The sequence below is a fragment of the Epinephelus lanceolatus genome, chromosome 9 (assembly GCF_041903045.1).
Source record: "Epinephelus lanceolatus isolate andai-2023 chromosome 9, ASM4190304v1, whole genome shotgun sequence".
Taxonomy (NCBI): Eukaryota; Metazoa; Chordata; class Actinopteri; order Perciformes; family Serranidae; genus Epinephelus; species Epinephelus lanceolatus.
Window position 1 is genome coordinate 1141084 of NC_135742.1, and position 26134 is coordinate 1167217.

Sequence of the window (26134 nt, forward strand, 5' to 3'; positions counted from 1 at the left end):
AGAGGGGGAGAGGAGGAGGAGAGGGGGAGGAGAGGGGGAGAGGAGGAGGAGAGGGGGAGGAGAGGGGGAGGAGATGGGGAGAGGAGGAGACTCACAGAGCTCATGTGGGAGCAAACATGATGGAAATGTTTAACATGTTAATGTGAGGAAGGTCACAGCCTCCTCATCATCACTCCACACACAGCTCATGTTTTCAGCTCTTCATCTTCATCACCTCAGTCTGTGTCTGCTTTTATTCACACGTCTGCTGTCAGACAGGAAACACACACACACACACACACACACACACACACACACACGTAAACCTTCTAACGACCTCATGTCACATATGTTCAGCCGTCCACAAACTTTCGGCCACAAAGTGTTTTTGTATTTTCTGAACTTTTTCTTCTCAGAAGAAACTTTTTAACATCCAGAATGAAAAACACATTTTACTGTGAAAAGACGTTAAATCAGTAACAGACACCAGTTTATATAGAGACACTGTGTGTGTGTGTGTGTGTGTGTGTGTGTGTCACATTCCAGGCGGCTGGAAACAGTTTTTACTGTACAGATCAGATAACAGCTGTTTATCTGTTTGTCTCAGACGTCTCTTGAAACATGTGGGGGAGCGTTCACTGTTTATGGGGGAGGGTATTTATTTAAATGGTTGAATTTTGTGTTTATTTTACTGCAGATTTTTACACCGGTTATCACAAACTGTAAATTAAAAGAAAAATTTATGAAAAAAATTTGAAAACATTTCCAGGACAACATGTCTTCAAATCACCAAGATTATAACATTTATCACAGCAAGAAAACTGTAGATTTAAAAAAAAAACAACGAAAAAAACAAAATGAATTTAAAAAAAAAAATTGAAAACAATGAAAAAAATTGACGTATTTTAAAGAAAACAATTTTAAAAAAGATATGCCTTCCAAACCCACCTTGACAAAATGACAGCATTTATCACAGCCAGAAAACTGTAGATTTAAATATAAAATAAAATACATTTTTTAAAAATTGAAAATGTTGAAAAATATTGACAAATTTCAAAGAAAACATGCCTTCCAAATCTGCCTTGACAAAATTAAACCATTTATCGCAGCCAAAAAACTGTAAAGTAAAAAAAAAACCCTACAGTATATGCAAAATTGAAAAATAAAAATCAAGAAAACATTTCTTCAAATCACCAAATTATAGAATTGATTTTAGCCAAAGACAGTAAATTAAAAAAAGAAAAAAAAGTAAAATGTAAAAAAACACAAACAGTAGAAGTAATAAATTAATATATATACAGTAAAGAGGAGTTTAGTAGTGTGTGTGTGTGTGTGTGTGTGTGTGTGTGTGTGTGTGTGTGTGTGTTCCTCCTCTCATGTCTGCAGCGTCTCCGTCTGCTCAGTGAATCCAGGAAATTCCAGCAGATTCACTGCAACCTGCAAATAACTTCCAGACCGCATCAGCCAATCACAGCTCTCCCCTCCAGCCTGGAAACACTCCATACAATACATTTATTGATTGACTGATTTCACAGATAAACAGTTACACACAGATAAACACTGATGTCATGTCCTCTGAGGCGAGGCTGCAGCCGTCACCTCTGCTCAGGCTTGTTTTATGTTATTCAGAGACATTAATCAGCTTCACTGTGAAATAGATCATGTTTCTATTGTGTAACATCAGAATCTGGATTCAGGTAATTAACACAACACTGTGTTGATGAATGCAGGCAGTGAAAACATTATAAACACAGTCACATTACAGAAGAAACATAATCTGACAAACACAGATTACAAATAAAGGAGTGAATAAAACAGAATCACAATAGGATTGAATATAATTATATTCTATATTCAGGTATTTCAGTGTCAATGATTTTATAACATCAGACGTGTTTCAAAGAAGCAGCTGCAGTTCCTCAGGTGGCCGCAGTTCTCCCTCCGGCCTGCAGGGGGCGACAGAGCAGCTCAGAAACAACCACCGAGTCAGTGTGCTGTGTTTACATGTAGCGGAGCTAGCTTTAGCCTTAGCTTCTGCTGAGCGGTAAGTTGAGCTTCATCTAACTGTGAATAAGTTAATAACATGTATTTACGCTTCTGTTAAACTGTGATAAACATCAGAGACATATTAAACATTCAAGTTTAGCTCTGTTTGTTCGGAGAAGCCACTTAATGTCGCTAATGTTAGCCAAACACGAACGGTGCAAGACTTCCATTAGAAATATACACAATTAAAGATTGTCTGTGTTTTTTAACGAGTACAGTGTCTTATATCTAATTAAGTAAGACATGTTAGGAATCAGCAGAGGTCAATTGTATATTCGGCTTATACACTGAGCTCAACGCAGGTTTTATTTTTCTACTGTTTGTTTTTAGTTCACCTGAGAATCAAGTCGTTTTCTGAGACCTCTGCAGCGGAGCAATGACGATCTCCACATTAAAATGTCGTAGTATTTGAACGGAGTTCTGTATAAACGAAAAGTAGAAGCGATCTTTATAACGAGGAATGTGTCTCTGTGTTCATCAAGTTTGATTTAAGTCTGTATTTATTCATATGTTAACCTGAAGACGGGACTGAAGGATTAATATTAACTAATTAGTTTGAGTTATTTACTGGAGTTTGTCCGTTACTGAGACGCGTGTTTATGACGTTTAGAGGAAAAGATTGTAGTTTTTACTCCATAAGAGTTCTGTTTATTTTACAGGTTCAGGCGGCTGCAGATTTTATTTGAATGTTCACAGTGTGGCTTTGTCATTTTAACTTCATCAGCGTCTTAATTTAACTGATCATTAAACTGTCCGTGCAGGTGAGTGTCGGAGCAGAGAGGTCAAAGGTCATCTGGTCTTCAACATGGTCAAACAGCAGAGGAGATCAGACAGGTGAGGACTGGTTATAATGGCTGCTCACTGGTTTCTGCTGTTAATGTCACACTGAGACATTTAACAACGGATCAGAGGCTCAAATGTCTCCTGTCATCTGAGAAACTGAAGTTAAAGATCAGTATTTACAAGACAGAGATATACATCAAAGTGTCACCTGTCAGACAGGTGAGTTTGTAGCGTAGATTTATCCCCAGTTGAACACCGTATGATTTGGGTGTCACACAGGAGAATAGCTCATGTCCTCCGCTACAGAAAGTGAAGGGAAAAGACAAATCATCATTTCATCCTTGAGTTAAACAGTTTTATATGTTGAACCTAAAACAGACTCAGATGAAGGTTAATAATCAAACACAAGATCTCACACACCACTATCAATTAAAATAATCCAGAAACCAACACCAGTCAGTCTCAAACTGAAATTCAGAGCTCCTTTAAATAAATCAATCATAGCACGACCTTGTGTGTGTGTGTGTGTGTGTGTGTTTACTCTGTAAGATCATCATTTAAAACACACCTTAAAGGGATAGTGCACCCAAAAATGTAAATTCAGCCATTATCTACTCACCCATATGCCGAGGGAGGCTCAGGTGAAGTTTTAGAGTCCTCACATCACTTGCGGAGATCAGCAGGGGGAGCGGCTAGCACACCTAATGGTAGACGGCGCCCCAGACTAACGTCCAAGAACACAAAATTGAATCCACAAAATATCTCCATACTGCTCATCCATAGTGATCCAAGTGTGCTGCAGCCGCGACATAAAAAGTTTGGAAAAACATCATATGAACTCTGTTTTTAGCCTCATTGTAGCCTGTAGCTCTGACTGCTTCTCTGTGCTACGCAGGGGGAGACAACAGTAACCACAGAGCTAAAAGATAATTTGCACTACGGTCTTTTAGCAAAGGACAGCCCAACATGTCTGAAGACTTTGAAATTGAGGAGGAACAGCATTTCTTTGTTGAGCCGTATTTGTTTGAGCCCGAGTATACGGACGGAACTCAGGCTACTGGACGAAGCAGCCGCCGCAGCTCATGAGTCTCAGCCAGCCGCAGAATACCGGAGTCGAGCACTGGAAACCTGGTGGTGTAGTTGTTTCAAATGCAAAGCAATGCCAACGGATGAGGAAAGTCTTTGCTGCTCAGACTGGGAGTTGGCGATGCCTGCACTTGAGAATCTGGACATCAGTACTGACGAGACTGCTGCTCTTCAGAGACCGTGCATCACCGATCACCCTGAGCGCACACACGTGAGCACAGAGCACAGAGAAGCAGTCAGAGCTACAGGCTACAGTGAGGCTAAAAACAGAGTTTTTATGTCGGGGCTTCAGCACACTTGGATCACTATGGATGAGCAGTATGGAGATATTTTGTGGATTCAATTTTGTGTTCTTGGACGTTAGACTGGGGCGCCGTCTGCCATTAGGTGTGCTAGCTGCTCCGCTCGCCGATCTCTGCAAGTGATGTGAGGACTCTAAAACTTCACCAGGGCCTCCCTCGGCATATGGGTGAGTAGATAATGGCTGAATTTTCATTTTTGGGTGCACTATCCCTTTAACATTCTCCTCACCTCAAAACTCTGATTCCAAAACTTTGTGTAAAACGTAGGTGAAACAGCAACAAAGCTGTGAATTATTTTTGAAACACAGGGAGACGTCAAAATGTTTTTCCTCCAACAGTTGCAGTGCAGTTTTTCACACGACATTTTAATGAGACATTAACTCAATAAAACGACACAGATAAAGACAATATTTGAATCCATAAAGATGCTGTGCAGTGAAGTGCAGTGACACAGGACAGCTTGTGTTCACAGTGCAAACAACAAACAGAATCTGTTTCCAGTTTCTCACATGTGGCGATTTTTTAAATGTTTCTGTCAAACATGAAAGTAAAGTGAATAATTTTGGGTTTTGAACCGTTGGCTGGACAGAACGAGACGTGAGGACGTCACTTTGGACTGAAGGAAATAATAACTGATGATTTTTTTGACTGTTTCTGGAAATTTTACAGGCAAAATAATGAATCTGTAAAATAATCAATGAAGCTGTAAAATATTTTTACTGCAGCACATTTATCTGGCAGCTTTAGTTCCTTCACAGATTCAGATTATTGATACAAAATATAATCAGTAATAAATGATGTTGATGTGTTATCACAGATGAATCCAGCAGGATATAAGAGATTCAAATGAGCTGATTAACACATTAATGAGTCAGTAACATCAGATATTTATTACTCTGCAGAATCAGTACTTTTGGTACTTTAAGTATATTTTGATTCTGATACTTTTGTACTTTAACTTCAGAAAGAGTTTGAGTCACAGGTTATTTCTACACTGTGATATCATTATTATTATTTCATAATATTTCCTCCACCTGCCTCTTTACAGACAGAATAATGTATGAATTATTTGAGCTTCTGGTCTTGTGATGAGCTGTTGACTGGTGTGACTGGTTTCTCTCTCAGGTGTTTTGTACCTGTCTCTGGGGGGTGTAACAGCGTGACGCAGGTTCAGTTCCCCGTCGGCCTTATACAGAGGAAACACCTCCTGACTCAGCAGGTCAGTGAAACAAATGCACCCTCTGCTGTGTGTCTGCTGTCACCCGTCTGTTTCACTGTGTGTGTGGTTTTATTTGTCAGGGTTCAGCGACAGGAAGCTGCAGCTCCTCCACCACAGAAGAAGAGAGAGGAGAGATAGCAGGAGGAGGAGGAGGAGGGACGAAGAGGGCAAGACTGGACGGGTCAGACACTTTTTATTTTCTTTCTTTTATTTTTCTTTCTTTTTTTAATTTTAATTTTATTTATTTTTGATATATTATTATTTTATTTATTTCTAAAGTAAATTTTATTTTATATTTATTATTACTTATTTTATTTATTCATATTTATTTATTTATTCTTCTTTTATTTTTTTATTTATAGTTTTATTTTACTGAAGATGTTTCACCTAAGTGCTGTTAGCGCCCTCTACAGGCCGCAGTCTTCATCACACTATGAACAGTAGTGGAAAAGAAATCATCAACATGCTGAAGAAGCTGTGATCAATAAATGACTGATTGATAACTGATTGATTAGTGATGATGGTCAGAGCTGTAGCTGTTGGTGGTGTCAAGTGTTTTGACCTCAGTCTCTCAGCTCAGCTCAGTCTGACACATAAACTGCAGCGTCTCATCTTTATTTACTGAGAAATATTAACAGTGAAAACCTGCTGCGTTCGTTCACTCTGCTGCGTCACAGAGTTCACAGAGACAGAAACAAACACTTGTTTACTGTTTGTAATTCAGTAAATAATAAATTAATTAGAACGAATATTAAAGATGGACGTTTTTATAGTTTGACATGTGACTGTGGAACGTCAGCTGTCTTAGACACTGTTACTGCTGTTGTTGTTGTTGTTGTTGTTGTTGTGACCCACACATCACAATAAAAACAAGTTTAAATGTGTGATGTTTTATTGAACTCAATTTTTTTTTTGTGTTTTCTCTCAGAAGTGAAGAGGCCGCCGCTCTGACCAATAGAGAGAGAGTCTCAGGGTCATGTGGTCAACCAGGAAGTGAGAGCTGCTCCACAGCAGGTGTGTGTGTGTGTGTGTGTGTGTGTGTGTGTGTGTCGCTTACAAACAGATATTGAAATTTCTAAGAGATAACGATACACGCACCAATCAGGTGTCAGATGACATCATATTATTGACGCAGCTCCGGTGACCTCACAGTAAACACAGATGCTGACAGACTCTCAGCTCTTTCTTTACTGGATCTCACAGCTGCCTCTGGTTGAGGGTGAGAGGCTGTCAGCAGATAAACAGAGATCTGTGTGGGTACATGAGACCCTAAAAAAGAGGCTGGATCATGGGGAGTACCACCAGTTGGTCCAGGAGCTTCTCCTCCATCATGGACGTTTACAGTACTGCACTTATCTGCTGTTTTCTATTGACATGGTGCTAACTGTGCTTTGTAAAGTCGTATAGCTCTGGGTATCCAGCAACCACTACCACCAGTTTCTCCTCCATTGGTTATCAACTGTACACTTGTTGTCAACTCGAGGAGTTCAGAGCGCTCTGGCAAAAAGGCCAGGCACCTGGAGCTCAGAAACACCTGACGAGTAGCGAGTGTAGAAGTTGTAGGCAGTTTTCAAAAGGTGTGTTCTGAAGGATTTGTTGAAGGTGGAGAGTGACGGGGAGTCTCTGGTGTCCCCCCAGATCGAGCTCAGACAGGTCATGGAGGGCTTGATTAGTGATGATGAGGAGTTTGAAGTGGTTAAGCTGGGGGACAGGGAGCCAGTGGAGGTTATGAAGGTCAACGGTGTGGGAGTGTGTGAGAAGACGAGCAGCAGAGCTCAGGATGTAGTTTGAGTGTTGTGACTGACACACTGTAGAGGAGACCGTCTCAGTCTGGAGGTGATGAATGTGTGAATGAGTCTCTGCAGCTGAAGAGCAGGAGATGGACGGAGGTGGGCGATGTTTCTGAGGTGGAGGAGGGCTGTGATGTGTTTGATGTGTTGGTCAGAGGAGAGGGTTTGATCAAAGGTGGAGGTTACAGAGGGGAGGAGAGCACAGTGGAGCTGTCGATGGAGAGGAGGAGCTGTGGCTGGATCTGAAGAGAGATTTGGGAGCAGTGATGATGGTGTTTGTCACAGTTCAGTCTGAGGCCAGGATGGAACTTGTGTCCTTCTGTGAACTGTGACTGTGTGAATCTGCTTCTATAAAAGATGACACAGACCAATAAGAAACGTTATTTAAAGTTAGAGCAGTTCAGTTTGAAGCACACAAGTCAAACCGTCTGCTCCTGAGTGGGAGGAGTCAACAGAGCACCGGCGCCCAGCCCTGCTGTCAGTGACCTGATTGGTTAATGTCACTGTCAGTCAGTGTATCAGTAGTAGAGACAGAATGAGCTGTGACGTGTCTCATGTGTCTCATGTGTCCTCAGATGTCTCCTCCAGACCTCCTCCAGAGCAGCAGGGCTCAGCAGAGCTCAGTGAGGACAGCAGAGCAGCTGAGGTGATGATGTAACACTCTGATGTCATCTGCATTTCATGACATCACTCATTAGTGTAAGTGTTGCAACACTTCCTGTTTGTGTGTCAGCTGCAGAGCGTGAGGTCACTGAAGGTCACCATCCAGCAGAGCAGTGAGAGCAGAGAGTTCGGACAGACGGACAGACAGACAGGTGGACTCCACTGTCACGTCTGTAACCTCACCTGTCGCTCCCTGCAGGTGAGACATGTCTCCATGGTAACGCCTCCTCTTCACTCTGCTCCTCTGGGTTCAGACCTCTGCTTCATGACAGACGACCGTGTGTGTGTGTGTGTGTGTGTGTGTCCAGGTGTTTCAGGAGCACATGACTGGATCAGAACACCTGAAGAAACTGAAGGAGATGACACACTCCATCTGCCTCAACACACACACCCTGCAGGACAGGTACACACTCACACGCGCACACACACACACACACACACACACACACAGTGGACTCGTCCTGATTGGTTCCTCCTGTGTCCTCCAGGGGGCGTCGGCCTGATACGCAGCGCTGGTGTGACACGTGTCAGACTCACTTCAGCGGCGACGTCATCGTCCATCGACGGTCGAAACAACACAAGGTGGGAAACAACACTGATGACATCATGGACGCTGCTGCTTTTCATTGGTCAGAGGGTTGAACACTTCCTGTTGCTGCGTCACATTAAAAGCTTTCCACCTGTGTATCAGCAAGAGGCTTTTATTGTGAAGAGGTTACAGGAAGTACAGGTTTATAAATGTCTCTTCTTCTTCTGTGTCTGCAGACGTGTAAGCAGCTGAGTCGTCCCTTCTGTCCCGTCTGTAAACGTCACTTCAGGACTCCCAGGAAGTTCGTGGAACACATGAAGTCTGCGGAGCACAAAGAGCAGGTCAGCAGGGGGCGCCGCCGAGCACAGCTGGGGGGGGGGTCCATTTGATGAAACCTGCACGGGCACATACCTGTAACGCTCAGCACCAGAACAACCCGTTAATTAAAGTCAGCTGGTAAACAGAGTGAGTTTGATTCTGTGTCTGTCTCCTCCCAGGTGCACCTGCAGGAGGCTCAGGAGGAGGAGCTGATCACTGTGGACGCTGTCGGCTGCTTTGAGGGAGAGGAGGAAGAGGAGGAGGATGAAGAAGAAGAAGAGGTAGAAGTAGCAGATGAAGAAGAGGAGGGTGGTGTAGGAGAAGAAGAAGCAAAGAAGGAAGTGATGGAGGAACAACCAGACGTTGAGGTGAGCAGCAGGTGACAGCGTTGTCACATGACCTCATGACCTCATGTTCGTGCTCACTGATTGGCTTCATCAATCCGACTCTCTGTCACGTGTGATTTTACATGATGTTCAACATGTTGTGAAGGTGGTGAAATAAAAAGGTCATTTCATGTTCAGCTGGTGAGTTTCAGTCCGACCTGAGTCTCCACGAGACTCTTCAGTCGAGCTGCAGCTGTTCATTGATTAGTGTTTAATTAATAACTGATCAATCCACCTTATTTTCAAACACGGAAGTAAATAGTGACCAACTTCCGGTTTTTTGTGCGTGACTTCCGGTCAGCCGCTTTCCCTCATGCTTTCCCTTACCGGAGCTAACGGTGCAAGCTATGTTTTTTTCAATTTTCAGTTGTTTATGTTAGTCAATCACTTAGTTAGTCAGTTAGTTAGTTAGTTAGTTAGTCTGTGTATTTTGTATAACGTTAGATAACTGTGCCCACGTTTCCGTTATAACGGAAATTTATTCCCTCTAAACGCGAATAAATCGCACGTCAATCATAAACTATGAACCAAAAAAGCACAATCTATCCCGAGTGAGACAAACTGCTTGATCCCCGTCTCCAGTGTACCAGCAGAGAACCTGCAGAACCGAATCAGTGAAAAAACACACCGGGCTACACAGCCTGTCTACCTGAGCAGCTGAAGCTGCGGCTCACACCCTCGACACACAGACACACAGACGGTGCTTCTGCATGCCAGCCACACGTGTGCGCAACTGTGAGAAATAAATATGTGAGGTGTACGCTGCTTTTCTATCTTTTTTTCCCTTTTCTTTCTTTCTTTCTGTCAGCGACATACACTCCTAACACAGGACGGGTTGTTTTACCCTCAGGTCCTGTTAAAAAACACTAACATTGCTGCTATTGGACACATTTTTGTGCTCTATGTATTCCAACAGACACCACACAAAAGTAAAAATATGTATTACAATTTTTTTTTTTTATTTGTGTAATTTTACTTGTCTTCTGATGTGTGATGTGTTATTTCATCAATATATTTATAAATTAACCCTTTCATGACCAGTTTTAATGATGGAGTGCTAATACCATTATTAAAAAAAAGTTGAAAAATTGCAATAAATCAATAATTTCAATAATAATCTGATTTACTCCTACTATTATTGGAACAGGCATATGTGTGCCTTTGAACAGTGTCCACACTGATTTGTTTGCATAAAGTTTGCTGGAGGGTTTTTTTCATTTTATATTGGCATGCGCAGTAAATTTTTAGGTGTCACGTCACCGAAATGGCCTGATCACGTGACTTTGTTGGTCAAGCCGAGCTGTTTTTGGACACGCATCGCAAAGAGGGGATCTCAGAGATCATAACACTTTTTATTTGACCTCGATCGACCAAGGGGAAGCGGCGTAATCTGATATTTTAGATCAGAGTTTTGAAAAAAGCGTCAAATCTTTCAGCGGTCTCCCTCGCGCATCTTAGCGGGGAAGCGAGGCATCATTGTCGGCGAGCGCTGTGGGAGCACCCGCTGAAAGAACCGGGCTGGATTTCCGCGTCTGAAACTACCGTCCTAGTTTTATTTTTACAACTACTGCTTGCAAATGAAGATAATGCTCGGATCAGAGTTTTGAAAAAAGCCGTAAAAATTTTCAGCGGTGTCCCTCCCGCATCTTAGCGGGGAAGCGAGGCAGCATTCCCCGCGAGCGCTCTGGGAGGGTCCGCTGATAGAACCGGGCTGGATCTCCGGGTCTGGAGCTGCTGTGACAAGTTTTAGTTTTGCAGCTACTGCTTGCAAATAAAGATAATATGTCAACTCCTTTCAAGTCACACATGCACATGTCCCATACACGTACCCACTCACACACACATGAACGCGCCCCGCGGGAACGCGCGCCCAGTGATTGCAATGCAATATTTTTCGACTAAATTAAAGGAAATTTGGTAATTTTGATGAAATGTGCAAGCTGGTGAAAATCAGACAACACAACTTCACAATTAGCTGTTGGTATATTTGAATGCACATATGAACTTTACTCTAATCATGAATTTAAGCAAATGATTTGCACACAGGACCAGTTTCATCCTCTTGTGTCTGGCCAGGTGGGGTCCAGCGGTGCATGGGGGGAGCAGCCTGTCAGTACCCCTTTTTTTGCAAAGGTGCTACAATAGTATTCCTGAATGAATTTTCCAAAATTGCTCAGAAACCTATATTTTGACTTCCCCTGTTGTGAATTAAGCCATGAAAACAGAAAAATCATCTTTCTGGGAAAAAATAACCACCAGGTAAAAATGTGTGTTTTTTGCATTTTATAATGGGTTTCAATGGGGCCCATTTTTGTCCATAACAGGAGAACAGGGCCCAAAGTTGCATACAGCTCATTTTAAGGTGTAGACAGGAGATTTTCCAGGAGCATGTTGTACCCTGGAAAAGTGGCCTCTGTGCAACTTATGAACTTTCTAGCATGACCACAGCCAAAATGACAACCAAATGAATCTGAGGGTGGGCCCATTTATGGGCCCAACAGGACCTGAGTTGATCATTAAGCCATAGTGATGCGCGGATCGGCTCTGATAGCACCTGAATCAGCATGTACGCATCAACCATCCAGCCGTTACAACATGATTGAGCTAGCAAAGCAGTTTTGTGTTGCTATGTGTGGTATTTATTCAGTTTTGGGAAATCACAATGTCTAGAAAGCATCAGTGGCTGCAGCTGACAGGGACAGCTAACGTTAACACTAGCAGCAAAGCTAACATCAGGATCGTCATCTGTTAAAAGCCTCCCGTTGTCAGATACGACATGAAACTACTCCAGTTAGCTCAATCATGTTGTAACTAAGACATCCGCTGGAGAAAATATTTTTTTCACGGACCACTTTGTGAGTTTAGTGAGTTATTACAGACACGGCTAACGGCTAACAGCTAACGGTTAGCCCAGCTAATCTACGATAACCATGTTATTAATTACACACAGAGAAAATACTAATGTTTGTTCAGTCATTGTGTTTATAGACTTTACAAACATCAGATTAGTCTAAACGGTGATATAGTGACGTGAAAAATGTGATATATACATATATATAGCTAAACTCAGCAAGGTAAACAACAAGGCGATTCCCATTTACACAGTGGTAAGAGTGCTGGACCGGAAGTGTCGCACAAAAAAACGGAAGCTGGCTGCGTTCTGTTTTGCCTCCGTGTTTCCGTGAAAAATAAGGTGGATAACAGTTTCAGAGTTTTAAGAAAACAAAGTCAGAATTTTGATTCTCTAAACTTCTGTGCATTTTATATTTTATATTTTCTAATGCCTCTACAGAATATCCATCCATATACAAATAACAACAAACAAAATAATAATAATTACGTAACATTTTAAAATACCAGAGTTTGTGTTAAATGCATCACATTATAATCGTTTAACAACTGAAAGGTCGAAATAGTTTTTCATGGTTTAATTTATGATGATGATTTTTCACACAACACAATAATGTGTGTGCGCGTGTGTGTGTGTGTGTGTGTGTGTGTGTGTGTGTGTGTGTTACAGGCAGCTGACACACAGGAAACAGACAGTGAGCAGTATGACTCCCACACCATATATGGTATGTTCCTATGGTTACTATGGTAACTGTTAGTTCTGTCTGACGGTGGTTTGTCGCCTCTCAGTGGACGACTGACGTCTGAGTTCACTCAGTAAATACACAGTAAATATAAAGTGTGTGTGGCTCTGACGCCATAAACACGTTTTTTAAAATTATTTTTATAATTAATGTTCACTGAAAAATTATGTTTTTTATTTAAATCAGAATCTGTTTCATGACAGAATTCCTGTTTGTGTGTTTTCACACCATCATAATCATCATCATCATCATCATCATCATCAACCCGTCAATGAGCTGAACAATAATCAATAATAAATATTCAAACTGAGAGACAGAAATGATGATGATGTATAAACAGTACGTCTCTGTGTGTCTCTACAGGAAGTAGTTTTGTGCTTCCTGTTTCTGGCTTCCTGTGTCGACTGTGTAACAAGTTCTTCTACAGAGAGACGACAGCACGACACACACACTGCCGGACACACACACACTACCTCAACCTGCAGGTAACACACACACACACACACACACACACACACACACTTGTCTTGCTTTACCTGTCAGCAGTGTTGTTACTCTAAAAATGTAATATATTACTCATTACCCTTTTTAAAAGTAATAACATTACTTGACTCATTACTCCCTGCCCACAGTAACTCGTTACACTACTCGTTACATTACTTTTCTGTTACCCCTCATGAAACTGGTTCCTGTGTGTCTCTGTGTGAACGTCACAGTGATCACTGCTAAGTGAAGCTAACGCTAGCTAGCTTCTTTTCACCTGGAGGTCTTCAGTTACCTGTGAGCGTTACTGTCCCCAGAGATCTGTCTGACAGACGCACAGTCACTCATGGAGCAACATTTCATCCAGCACATATCCAGCCACCAGCTCCATCACCTCTCTGTGTCTGCAGCTGTAATATTTGTTGTTTGTGTTTCAGAGACGCAGAGCTCAGAGGACACACGAGGACCAGGACAGATCTGCTCTCACCTGACCTGCTCACACTCTGTCCCACAATGCACCTGTGTATCCAGCTGATGGACTGATGATGATGATGATGACATCATCTGCTCTCTGAATTTTTTTGTTTTTTACTTTGTATTTATGAACAAATTATTCAGACAGTAAACAAAAAGAAATCAACAGTATCTCTGAGGTGATGATGATGAAGGTGATGATGATGAAGGTGATGATCAGTACATCAGTTTGATTTATAATAAAGTATCACACATTGAATATGAGAGAGTTTATCTGAGGGAGCTGCAGAGGAAACTGACTGAGTGTCAAGCCTCAGATTCAGATTCAGGAGGATGATGTGGATCCTGGTCCTGGTCCTGGTCCTGATCCTGGTCCTGGTCCTGGACCTGTGGAGCAGCTCCTTACTGTCACAGGGCTGCTGGAGGGGTCGGGGGGGTTTGTCCATCCAGGCTACATGTGTTAGTGGAGTTGGAGACGACTGTGTCCCACGGGGAGTCCTGTCAGGAGTCCTGTCAGGAGTCCTGTGTGTGGGGTCGTTACTTCGAGCCATCCGGTCTCTGTAGGACCAAAGTGAGACTCGGCACAGTGTCAGACACGTCCTCAGTGGGTGCTGTCTCTTGTCTCTGATCCTGGTTGTGATACTCATGGCCAGGATCTCAGGGTGCAGCCGGGGGGAGGGGTCTGGTCTCTGCTCTTTGCAGATGATGTGGTTCTGTTGGCTTCATCTCACCGTGACCTCCATCATGACCTGTGGAGGTCAGCTCCTCCCAGTGTGAGGTCATGGTTCTCTGCTGGATTGTTCCGTCACTGTCTGTAATCTTATTGAAGAAGGTCACATCTGTCCTCATCAGGGACGAGTCTCAGACAGAGGTGTGAATGTTTCGCTGATCAAGTTTTGTTTTGTGTGTTTCCACTGAGCTGTGTCTCTGTACTGACTCCTGGTGGCCGTCAGATGAACTGCAGCTTTAACTCAATCAGGTTTTTAGATGGAAGGAATTTGCTTCAGTGTTTTGGTGCAGAGACAAAAACATAAATATAGAAAGGAAAAAAATTACAAAAACAATATTTGTGTATTTTGTGTTTCATATTGTTTGTTTCAGAGCTGTATATTTTTACTTAGTATTTATGTTCTGTGTAACTTTATGTCACTGTGTCTCTGCCAGGACACTGTTGAAAAGGAGACATTGAATCTCAGGAGGTTTTTCTGGTTAAATAATTAAAAATAAAATAAAAATGAAAGCACTTGTCGGGTATGTGCAAAAATATATTCTACTTTATGTTTTTCAAATGTTACAAAATGAATTTACAAAAAAATGTGGAAGCCAAAAAATACTAAAAATAATACAAATGAATAACAATAAAATAAAATGATACAAATTCAAATAAAGCCTCTGAAACAAAGTTAATGATGGTTATATTTTACATATACATATATAGTACACGTGTTTTTATCACTGATTTGTTTTTTAGGATATCGATTATTTGTTTTATCTATGCACTGTATAAAAATGCTGACACATGTCCGTCACAGTTTCCTGCTGTCCAAAGTCTTAGAGGAAAAAAAATCTGAGACAGTGGAGAAAGAAAAAAAAGACAAACAAACATTATCTTATCAAAGTAATCACTGAATAATCTCTTGTTGATCAGACTAGTCAGGAAATGTTTCAGTTCTCTGTGAAATGTAGTTTAATTAATCAAGTATGAATTTTGTGACAATTGAATTGTATTAACTAAAGAAGAAAGGGACAGGGTGTCCACATACTTGTGTCATATTTGGTTTAATGACCCTAACCTGCTGAGCACCTCCTCACATGAAGGTTTCACTTTAAAATCATCTCCTTTAATTATTTAATGAGCCTCTGACTGTGGAGCTGCTTTCAGTCCACGTGGCATGCGTCACCCGGCTGTGGCCACAGGGGGCGCTGTGCCCGCTCAGCGCAGAGGATTGTGGGATCGGAGGAGGCAGCAGCGGAGCATCATCATCATCATCACTGCCGGGACCGGGACTCTTGTGAGCGGACTGTACCGAGCTGGGAGCCGCTGAAGTGCCTTAAGAGCGGAGCCATGGGACACGGAGACCTGATGAGCCAGGCGGAGGATGTGGCGGACCAGGTGAGCTCCTCTCTGCGGGGAAACACACACCCTGAGCCGGCCACAGACAGGGCTGGGACCTCTCTGCCGCTGCTTCCGAATTCCATTCAGAAATCTGGTGGTTTTATGGAGCTGCGCGCTCCGCGCACACACACACACACACACACACACACACACACACCGTGTGTCACAGTTGACTGTCGGTGAATGCGGCGCAAAGATTATTGAACCAAACCAAAACTTTGTTGTAATAAAGATCAACTTTCTTTAACTTTAAAGTTGAGACTGTGACTCTCGGTGCAGTTTGGAAGGGTGTGCCTCAAAGTCTTGTGCAAGTATAATTAAGTTATGATGAAACACCAAAATAAGTTTGACCTGAATTATTTGTGCGCCGAAGGAAAGAGTGACTCCTGGTGATGTTCTGCAGCCCTCGGTTGTTTCCTGCGGTACAAATGTCGGCGGGTTTTGAGGAGAACTGAAAAAATCACCGATTTTTTTAACGGAGTTTGGTGCGGTGTTCATGTGTGAGGACGGAAGTAATCAGATTTTGGATCTCTCGGAGATCATGATGCAAAAAAGTAAAGTGGTTCATCTTCGTTGCTGAGTTCAAAGCACGTTCAGATTATTACCAACAGAATTATTACTGCTGTCTATAATATACTTCTTTAGTACATCCATACAGTCTGTACCGCACAAGAGTTTCAACAACAGTAAAGTCAGATTTGTAGGTATTTTAAGACGTCACGGTCAGTTACATGTGTGCCGAAAGTTAAATATAGGTCTTATTAATGTAACTGAGGTGTTTATATATTCGTTCCCGGATGTGTCGCTCTGCACAGCAGAATAATGTGTTAAATTGGCAGATTTCTAAATGGCGTCTGGTGCAATGATTGTTATGTCACAAGAACCGAAAGTTGCCGTAGTTGACTGTAACTCTGTGTCATGGAATGAAGCAAAAATGAACCGGAAATGTAAATATGGATCATTGATTATCATTTGTTTTGCGTCAGGTCGTAGTGTTGTCTCTCAGGACCGGAAATGAAATGTATTGAGCAAGTTTGTGTTGAATGAGCTCGAGGACAGTCAGGCTGTGCTGCAGCTTCACACAGGAAGTAGTTTGATGAGGACGTTGAAGCTGACTGGCTGCCACATACACACTCTGATGATGATGATGATGATGATGATGATGATGATGTTAGCCTGCAGCTCTCTGACAGTCAGCTGTTAATCAGCAGCAGTGAAACCACACAGACATGTAAAGATAAAGTTTGTCCAGGAGCGTCTGTCACTGTGTCACAATGTGTTTGTAGTCTTTTGGAGAAACATCAGAATATAGTAGTTAACCTGTTATTCAGCAGGTTGGATCCTCACAGGTGTTGTTATGATGTCACAGGTGTCGTTATTATGTCACAGGTGTGTCTGACGTTTGAGAACAGGTGATGACGTCCATGTTAACGTCAGATTAAAGCTCCAGTGTTTCAGATCTAAAGTGAATCTGATCTAATGGTTGTGTTCTGGTTCTCTCAGAATGACACGTTTATATCTCCACAGGGAGCAGGTCCTCGTCTACAGAGGTCACCATGTTGCACCGCCATGTTTCTACAGTAGCCCAGAACGGACAAACCAAACACTGACTCTAGATAGAGACATTCATGTGTTCATGTCAGCTCCTCTGTGACGCAGCGTCTGATAAACACAGTTTTTTTTTTGTTAACGTGTTCAGTGTTTGTACCTGTCTCAATCAGCTGAGGTCTCATGTGTGAAACAACGTGCAGGATCCAGACTGAAAATGTAGGAATGGATGAAACCTTAAAATGGCATGTGCCAAAACATATTTGAGAGTTTCTACCATCAGGCTCCACGTCACCGTCTGTGTCGCCAATTTCCTGTCTTCAAAATGTGGGTCAGCGTGGGTCAGAGAGTTCCTCCCATCACAGCCTCAGTGTGGGAAGTGACATACGACTCAGTGTACGTTATCCTCTGAGGATAATTCAGCTCCTGAACACTGAAGGAATTCTAACCAGGAGCAGTTTCATCTGGTTGTAATCTGTAATCTGTAATCTGTAATCCTCACTGATAGACGACAATAATTTGACACACTGGAGCTTTAACCTCTGTAGAGTTTTAATGTAACACACAATAAATCAGATCCAGTGAGTCAGGAGCAGAAACACCAACAAACATCTACAGGTTCTGCTTTTTAAGAACTCACCTGTTGGATGAAATGTAGATCTGAACATTTTCTAACATCAGATTAATGATGTGAACTCAGACACAAACATTATGAATCAGATGAATAACCAGGCTCAGTCTCACAGTCGAGTAAATGTCCTCCACAGTAGTAAATAAACTGCTGCATCTCCATGGTAACGCCTCATTAATTCACACTCTGCAGTAATGAAGCTGACCTGCTGTATCGATCATGTGACTGCAGCCGGTTGGAGCAGCTGTTGAATGAAATCATAAATCTCAGTGTATTTTATCACAGCACTGTATGATACATATCACAGTATATTTAAAACATCAATAATATCCTAACGTATGATGACATATTGTGAGTGCGTCTGTGTCTTCGGCGTCAGTTCCTGCGGGTGACCAAACACTACCTCCCCCACGTGGCGCGGCTGTGCCTGGTCAGCACCTTCCTGGAGGACGGCGTCAGGATGTGGTTCCAGTGGGCGGAGCAGAGCGAGTACATCGAGTCCACCTGGAGCTGCGGACACTTCATCGCCAACGTCTTTGTCCTAATCAACCTGCTGGGGCAGCTGGGTAATACACACACATACACACACACACAAACACAAACACACACACACACACTGGGTTTGTCTTTGTGTAGTTTTCAGGACAGGAGGAAGTACATTTTGAGGTACTTCATACTTCATTGACCCTTCATCCTAAAGAACAGAGAGAGACGACTGGTCGCTCTGTGTAATCACACGTAGATCGAAACCTTGTGTCAGATGCTCATGGAGAACAACAACAACAACAACAACAACAACAGGAAACAACAAGAAACAACAAGAAACAACAGGAAACAACAGGAAGACGATCCAAAAAAATAGAGACTGAGGAAGGAAGTATTAATAAAGCCTTTATTGCAGCAGCTAAATCATTAAAAAGCTGCTGCTGCTCTTCATCAGGACTGTAGCTCTTCATCAGGACTGCAGCTCTTCATCAGGACTGTAGCTCTTCATCAGGACTGCAGCTCTTCATCAGGACTGCAGCTCTTCATCAGGACTGTAGCTCTTCATCAGGACTGCAGCTCTTCATCAGGACTGCAGCTCTTCATCAGGACTGCAGCTCTTCATCAGGACTGTAGCTCTTCATCAGGACTGTAGCTCTTCATCAGGACTGCACATACCAGTTATTTTTTCATTATTTTCTGTTTGTTTGTCATGTCATGTCATGTCATGTCATGTCATGTCATCATCATGGTCATGTGATGGACTCCTATTGGTTCCTGCTGCTCTGGAGACCTGGCCCCAGATATGAGGATGAAAACAGAGATTAAACTGTCTGAAGTCTGTAAAATATGAACTTTGTCCTGAGACATTGTTTCCTGGTTGATGTGACGGTGCGTTCACAGACCTGCAGGGCCTGTCAGTGCTCTGAGTTCTGACCATGAAATGAACATGTAAACACACTCAACAACTGTCTGTCTGTCTGTCTGTCTGCAGGAGGCTGTGTGTTGATCCTCAGTAGGAACTTTGTTCAGTACGCCTGTTTCACTCTGTTCGGGATCATTGGCATGCAGGTACACACACACACACACTCACACTCACACTCACACTCACACACACACACACACCAGGGTTTTCACGGTCATGGAAAAGCTGAAAAAGTTCTGGGATTTCATAATCTCATTTTCCAGACCTATAAAGGTCCTGGAATTATTTCTGGCACTCTGACTGTGACATCAGCTCAGAAAACTCAGATTCTGATTGGTTGTCACTGTTTCTGTTGTTGCTCACTCAAAACTCATAGTTTTTGTTGTAGTTATGTAGTTGTCATGGTAACAGATGTGGTGATGACTCCAGTGTCCACTCAGGTGACACTCACACTCAGGTTACACTCACACTCAGGTGACACTCACACTCAGGTTACACTCACACTCAGGTGACACTCACACTCAGGTGACACCCAGGTGCCACTCAGGTGACACTCACACTCAGGTGACACTCAGTTGACACTCAGGTGCCACTTAGGTGACACATAAGTGCCACTCAGGTACCACTCAGGTGACACTCACACTAAGGTGACACTTAAGTGACACTTAAGTGCCACTCAGGTGCCACTCACACTCAGGTGCCACTTAGGTGACACATAAGTGCCACTCAGGTGACACTTAAGTGCCACTCAGGTGAAACTTCAGTGACACTCAGGTGACACTCACACTCAGGTGACACTCAGTTGACACTCAGGTGCCACTTAGGTGCCACTCAGGTGACACTCAAGTGACACTCACACTCAGGTGACACTTAAGTGCCACTCAGGTGACACTCAAGTGACACTCACACTCAGGTGACACTTAAGTGCCACTCAGGTGAAACTTCAGTGACACTCAGGTGACACTCACACTCAGGTGACACTCAGTTGACACTCAGGTGCCACTTAGGTGACACATAAGTGCCACTCAGGTACCACTCAGGTGACACTCACACTAAGGTTACACTTAAGTGCCACTCAGGTGCCACTTAGGTGACACTTAAGTGCCACTTAAGTGCCACTCAGGTGCCACTCAGGTGACACTCACACTCAGGTGACACTCAGGTGACACTCACACTCAGGTGCCACTCAGGTGACACTCACACTCAGGTGACACTTCAGTGCCACTCAGGGGACACTCACACTCAGGTGCCACTCAGGTGACACTTCAGTGACACTCAGGTGACACTTCAGTGCCACTCAGGGGACACTCACACTCAGGTGCCACTCAGGTGACACTCACACTCAGGTGACACTCACACTCAGGTGACACTCAGGTGACACTCACTCAGGTGACACTCACACTCAGGTGACACTCAGGTGACACTCACTCAGGTGACACTCACACTCAGGTGACACTCAGGTGACACTCACTCAGGTGACACTCAGGTGACACTCACACTCAGGTGCCACTCAGGTGACACTCACACTCAGGTGCCACTCAGGTGACACTCACACTCAGGTGACACTCAGGTGACACTCACACTCAGGTGCCACTCAGGTGACACTCACACTCAGGTGACACTTCAGTGCCACTCAGGTGACACTCAGACAGTTTTAAAACTATATATTTAAATTCTGGTTCTTGATGTGGACAACCCTCTAATGCCTCCTCCTCCTCTTCCTCCTCCTGCTCCTCCTCTTCCTCTTCCTCCTCCTCCTCTGTGCAGACGGTGGCCTACAGCATCCTGTGGGACCCAAAGTTCCTGATGAGGTGAGTGTGTGACCTTTGACCTTTGATAATAAATGACAGGATGATTTTTTTAATTTCTCTGACGAACAAACAGGAAGTCACTTTTTAAATCTGACCTCCTCTCTGCTGACCTCCTCTCCTCACCCTCCTTTACTTGTTCCTTTTTTCCCATTTCCTCTCCTATCCCTCCTTTTCTTCTTCCCTTTTCTCTCTCCTTGTGTCCTCTCCTCTCTTTGTTTCCTCTCCCTGTCTCCTTTCCTTCCCTCCTCCCTCCCTCCTGTAGGAACCTGGCGTTGGGCGGAGGTCTGCTCCTCCTCCTGGCGGAGTGTCGTGGGGAGGCTCGCAGCGTGTTTGCAGGAGTTCCGTCCCTCGGTCATCAGAGTTCTCCGAAGCACCTCCTTCAGCTGGGAGGAAGAGTGCTCCTCGTCCTCATGTTCATGACGCTGCTGCACTTTGACCTCAGCCTCTTCAGCGTGAGTCCGCACTTCCTCTTCTCTGAGTGAACGACCGTCAGCGTCTGTGTGTGTGTGTGTGTCGTCATGGTAACGCTCTGACCCTGTGTCCAGATCCTGCAGAACCTGGTGGGCACGGCGCTCATCGTGCTGGTGGCGGTCGGCTTCAAGACGAAGCTCGCCGCTCTGACTCTGGTCGTCTGGCTGCTCGTCATCAACTTCACCTTCAACGCCTTCTGGAACATCCCGTCGTACAAACCCATGCACGACTTCCTCAAGTACGACTTCTTCCAGACCACCTCCGTCATCGGGGGCCTCCTGCTGGTCGTGGCCCTGGGGCCCGGCGGGGTCTCCATGGACGAGAAGAAGAAGGAGTGGTGAGGAGGAGAAGGGAGGAGGGAGGAGGTGAAGCTGAGGCTCCAGGGACGAAAGAGAAGGAGTGGTGAGGAGGAGGAGGGAGGAGGGAGAAGGGAGGTAAAGCTGAGTCTCCAGGAGTGGTTGAGGAGGTCTGATGTCATCACACACCTGTTAGTGATGATGTCACATCAGCTTCTCTGTTGTCATCATCAATCATCAGCTGATTATTGATGACATCACAGCCAAACATCAACAGGAGAAAATTCATCAAATTATTAAAAATCAGGTTAAAACAACATCAATCAGATAAACATGTAAACATGTAAACAAATGATGTCATAGCTTCCCTGGTGTTCAGACTGGCTCCTCCCACCTGCAGGTGTGTTAACCTGTGTGTGTGTGTGCTGCTCTGAGGTCACGTACAGGTGTGCGCTTCATTTACACACCTGAGTCCAGGTCAGAGCCACGCCCTCCTCCTCTTCCTCAGTTTCAGAGCGACCAATCAGAGATTCTCTCCGTGTCACATGACGTGTGTGTGTGTGTGTGTGTGTGTGTGTGTGTGTGTGTTTTTAAATCCTTCCCATCAGCAGTCTGAATAATCCAGTTGTAGTGACGGAGGCTGTCCAGCAGGTGGAGCTGTTTACTCTCCTGTGTTCTTGTTTGTTGGTTTTATTTGTGTGTCAGTGTGACGAGCCGTCTGCTCCTGTGTTCGTCTCTCAGTATCTATAAAGTTGTGACAAAGTGAAATAATTTTCTAAGATGTGTTTTTGTAGGAGATGTTTAATAAATCAGTCGCATTGTGAAGCTGCTGTTTGGTTCATCTTTAACCCTTTGAATCCCGCAGTGACATCACTGTTCTCCTGATGATGTCAGACGCCTTTCACAGCGTCCACACTTGTCCTCAGTCAGTGTGACACAGGCTGCATCATACTGGTGTCTGTCCGATAGTCACTTCCTCTACAGCAGGAAACAGAACTTCAAAATAAAAGCTCTGGGCCACAAATTCACTGTACTTCACAGTAAAACATGTTTTTCTAACAAATGTGTCTCGTCAGCTGCAGTCGGGGTTGAAATAAACTAACGTGCTGCTCAGCAGATTAACGTTACTGGCTTTACTGGTTGAAGAGTAAAAAAGTGGCGGCGTGTATCTGGTGTCCAACCCTCCCTCGCTCCGCTCAGAGACCACCTGCGACCTGCTTTTGGACCTCGACCCACCAGTTGGGAACCACTGATTTAACCCTTTGAACTCTGAGCTTATTGGTCAGATTTCACGTTTGAGGTCGACATGTCAAAGGTCAGTAGAGACGGAGTCCCCTCAGGGTCAAAGGTCAGTAGAGACGGAGTCCCCTCAGGGTCAAAGGTCAGTGAGTGACCTGCTGAGCAGCCGCCCATCCAAACTACAGACAGGAAAAACTTTATTATTATCACATTTTAAAATCATGTCACAGAATTGTTTTATATTTAAGCTTCTTTCTGTCTTTGTTTTTGTTTTTTACTATTTTTTTGCTCTTTTTTTTATCATTTACTTCCTTTTATTTCTTTTTCTTTCTTGTTTCCTTCCTCTACTCCCCTCCTCCTCTTTTTCCTCTCATTCTCTCTCCCTTGTTTCCTTGTCTCCTCTCTCCTTGTTTCCTCTCATATCTTTTTACTAATCTTCTTGACATTCTTTGAGTCGTGTGTTTCGTAGCTCGCTGTCTTCTTCATGTGTTGTTTACAGAGATGAGGCCACTTCACTCAGAGGGTTAATGTGAGAGAGTGATGTGTGTTCTTCACATGAACAAACGACCCCAGCTGAACACAGAGGTCAACTCTCCTCCTGTAACACTGAGACACACTGAGACGTGTGTGTGTGTGTGTGTTTGTAGCCAGCGTTTCTCTGAGAGGAGTTCATGTAGAGAATCAGAGACAGAGACAGGTGAGGAGGAGGAGCTGCAGTTGACCTTCAGGTAAGATGACATCACATACCTGCAGATAAATGACACGACTCCAAAGAACCAGTGAAGTGTGACTCACTGACGTCATCAGACTCAGAAACATCCTGAACTTGTGCTGTAACTCTGACGTGATGCGATGATACGATAACTAGCTCAGAAAATATCACGGTGTTAATCTCAAAAACTACGATGAACATTTTTAGTCAACGACATTTTTTTTTTTTTTTTTTTTTTCATGACAAAAACGAGTCGACGAGCTAAAAATCGATCTTGGTGATAAAAACCAAGATAGAATCTGTTTAACTGTCAGTGATGAGCCGTGGTGAGAATATTGGCGGTGAAATTCAGACGCCACATGACATGACGACAGACTGATGAACTCCAGCAGACAGTCTGACCTCAGATCAGTTCCTCTGACACAGGAGAAAGTTTAGTTTTTATTCACCACCTCAGACGATCGTCGTGTTCAAAGAAGAAGAGCTCACATTAAAACACTAACTGCTGTGTGTGTCCTCCAGAAGCTGAACTCACCTCTGACTGTTTCTCTGCTGTCACACAGTCATATGTTCATTTCACAGACACATAGAAACTATAAATACACTTTAACACATTCACTTAATGAATAAATTGTGACTTTATTTGGTGTTTTTGTCAGACACTGATCTGCAGTGACGACTGGTTACATGTGTGTTGGTGTCGTCAGTGACGTACACAGGTTCAGACGGGCCCCAGGGGTCATGACTGTGACGGGCCCCACACAGCAGCTGAAAGTGTAGTTTAACGTGAGTTCTTGTTTTAACACAGACGTGTCCTGTAGGCCCCCCCACCCCAGGGACCCCAGAGCAACCACTCTGCCCACACTATCTTTATTTACACCCTGGATGTTGTTCAGGGTCGAGTCTGTATTTGATCATGTGACCATACCATAGAATATACAGTAGCTGTTTAAAGACAAAGTCTGGCCCTGGGGCCCATCGTAAGAAAGACCACTGGGGCCCGTCCTGACAACTGTACGCTACGTCACCTTTTCCTCTGATGACATCAGATCCAGACGTTGAGCGGGCTGGTCCTCAGAGGTCTCTTTGTCTCTGAACAGCTGATTTAGAAACACAAATAAATCATTGTTACATCACAGATCAGTGTGAAGGCCTCACTCACGTTATTTATCTGACTGACATCACTTCCTCCCTGTCTTTCACTTGGCACTGTGGCATCATGAAGGGGCGGAGCTACCCTCTACATCCTCCTCCTCCTCTTCATCATCATATTGAACATCACTATCTGAGTCATGAAATGATTCTGTGTGACGCGTCCCTCTGTCTTGTCCCATCGCCTTGTCTTCACTGCTTCTCGGTCAAACGTGTGTGAAGGCTGTGTTGGAGGAGGAAAACACACACAGTCCAGTATGATGTGAAAACTGTGATGTCAGACGCAGTGTGTGAACGTGACACAACATGAGGTCAGATTTATTCTGAGAGGTGTGGACAAGAAAAACTGACTGTGTGTGCAAAGACCTTCACTGCTGACTGTGTCCATCATGAACACATGAATGTCTCTATCTAGAGTCAGTGTTTGGTTTGTCCGTTCTGGGCTACTGTAGAAACATGGCGGTGCAACATGGTGACCTCTGTAGACGAGGACCTGCTCCCTGTGGAGATATAAACGTGTCATTCTGAGGGAACCAGAACACAACCATTAGATCAGCTGTGTGTGACACACTGGTGATTATTGAAACTGTCCAGCAGGTGGAGCTGTTTACCTGCAGCAGCTGCTTCAGTGTCAGTCTGTTACACACACACACACACACACACACACACAGATACAGCTGCTGCTTTTTGGAGAAATCAATAACTCATAATTGCAGTGTGTATGTTTCTATAGTGTGTGTGTCTGTGTGTGTGTGTGTGTGTGTGTGTGTGTGTGTGTGTGGTGTTCAGGTGCTGCCCTTGGCTGCAGTCTGCAGGTTATTAGAGGACCTGGACAAAATGCACCGGTCACTGTGTGTGTGTGTGTGTGTGTGTGTGTGTGTGTGTGTGTGTGTGTGTGTGTATGAAGGTCTCTGTGTGTATTATTGAATGTTTTTCTTTCTGTTTGACCTTTTAAAGAAACACTCTGTTCTCTTTTGTCCGTCAGTCTGTTTGTACACTTAATAATCTTCACTGCAGTCACTGTGTGTGTGTGTGTGTGTGTGTGTGTGTGTGTGTGTGAATATGGTGACTGTAAATATGTTTTTACCATTTGGGACTG

The 26134-nt window shown here is 43.8% G+C and overlaps 2 protein-coding genes across 2 annotated transcripts; both read left to right on the forward strand.

Moving 5' to 3' along the window:
- Window positions 1-1920: 1920 nt before the first annotated feature.
- ciz1b (cdkn1a interacting zinc finger protein 1b) lies at window positions 1921-13910 on the forward strand. Its single transcript, XM_033618902.2, has 14 exons — window positions 1921-2023; window positions 2787-2859; window positions 5322-5415; window positions 5496-5596; window positions 6344-6429; window positions 7781-7851; window positions 7939-8067; window positions 8177-8271; window positions 8357-8450; window positions 8634-8738; window positions 8895-9083; window positions 12622-12676; window positions 13058-13179; window positions 13615-13910. The coding sequence occupies exons 2-14, from the start codon at window positions 2831-2833 to the stop codon at window positions 13666-13668; spliced, it is 1224 nt and encodes a 407-aa protein (XP_033474793.1). The 5' UTR covers window positions 1921-2023; window positions 2787-2830; the 3' UTR covers window positions 13669-13910.
- Window positions 13911-15581: 1671 nt separating this feature from the next.
- On the forward strand, window positions 15582-22757 carry surf4l (surfeit 4, like). Its single transcript, XM_033618900.2, has 6 exons — window positions 15582-15764; window positions 18326-18512; window positions 19424-19500; window positions 21122-21165; window positions 21428-21617; window positions 21711-22757. Exons 1-6 carry the CDS (start codon window positions 15717-15719, stop codon window positions 21975-21977), a joined length of 813 nt encoding a protein of 270 aa, XP_033474791.1. The 5' UTR covers window positions 15582-15716; the 3' UTR covers window positions 21978-22757.
- The last annotated feature ends 3377 nt before the right edge of the window (window positions 22758-26134 follow it).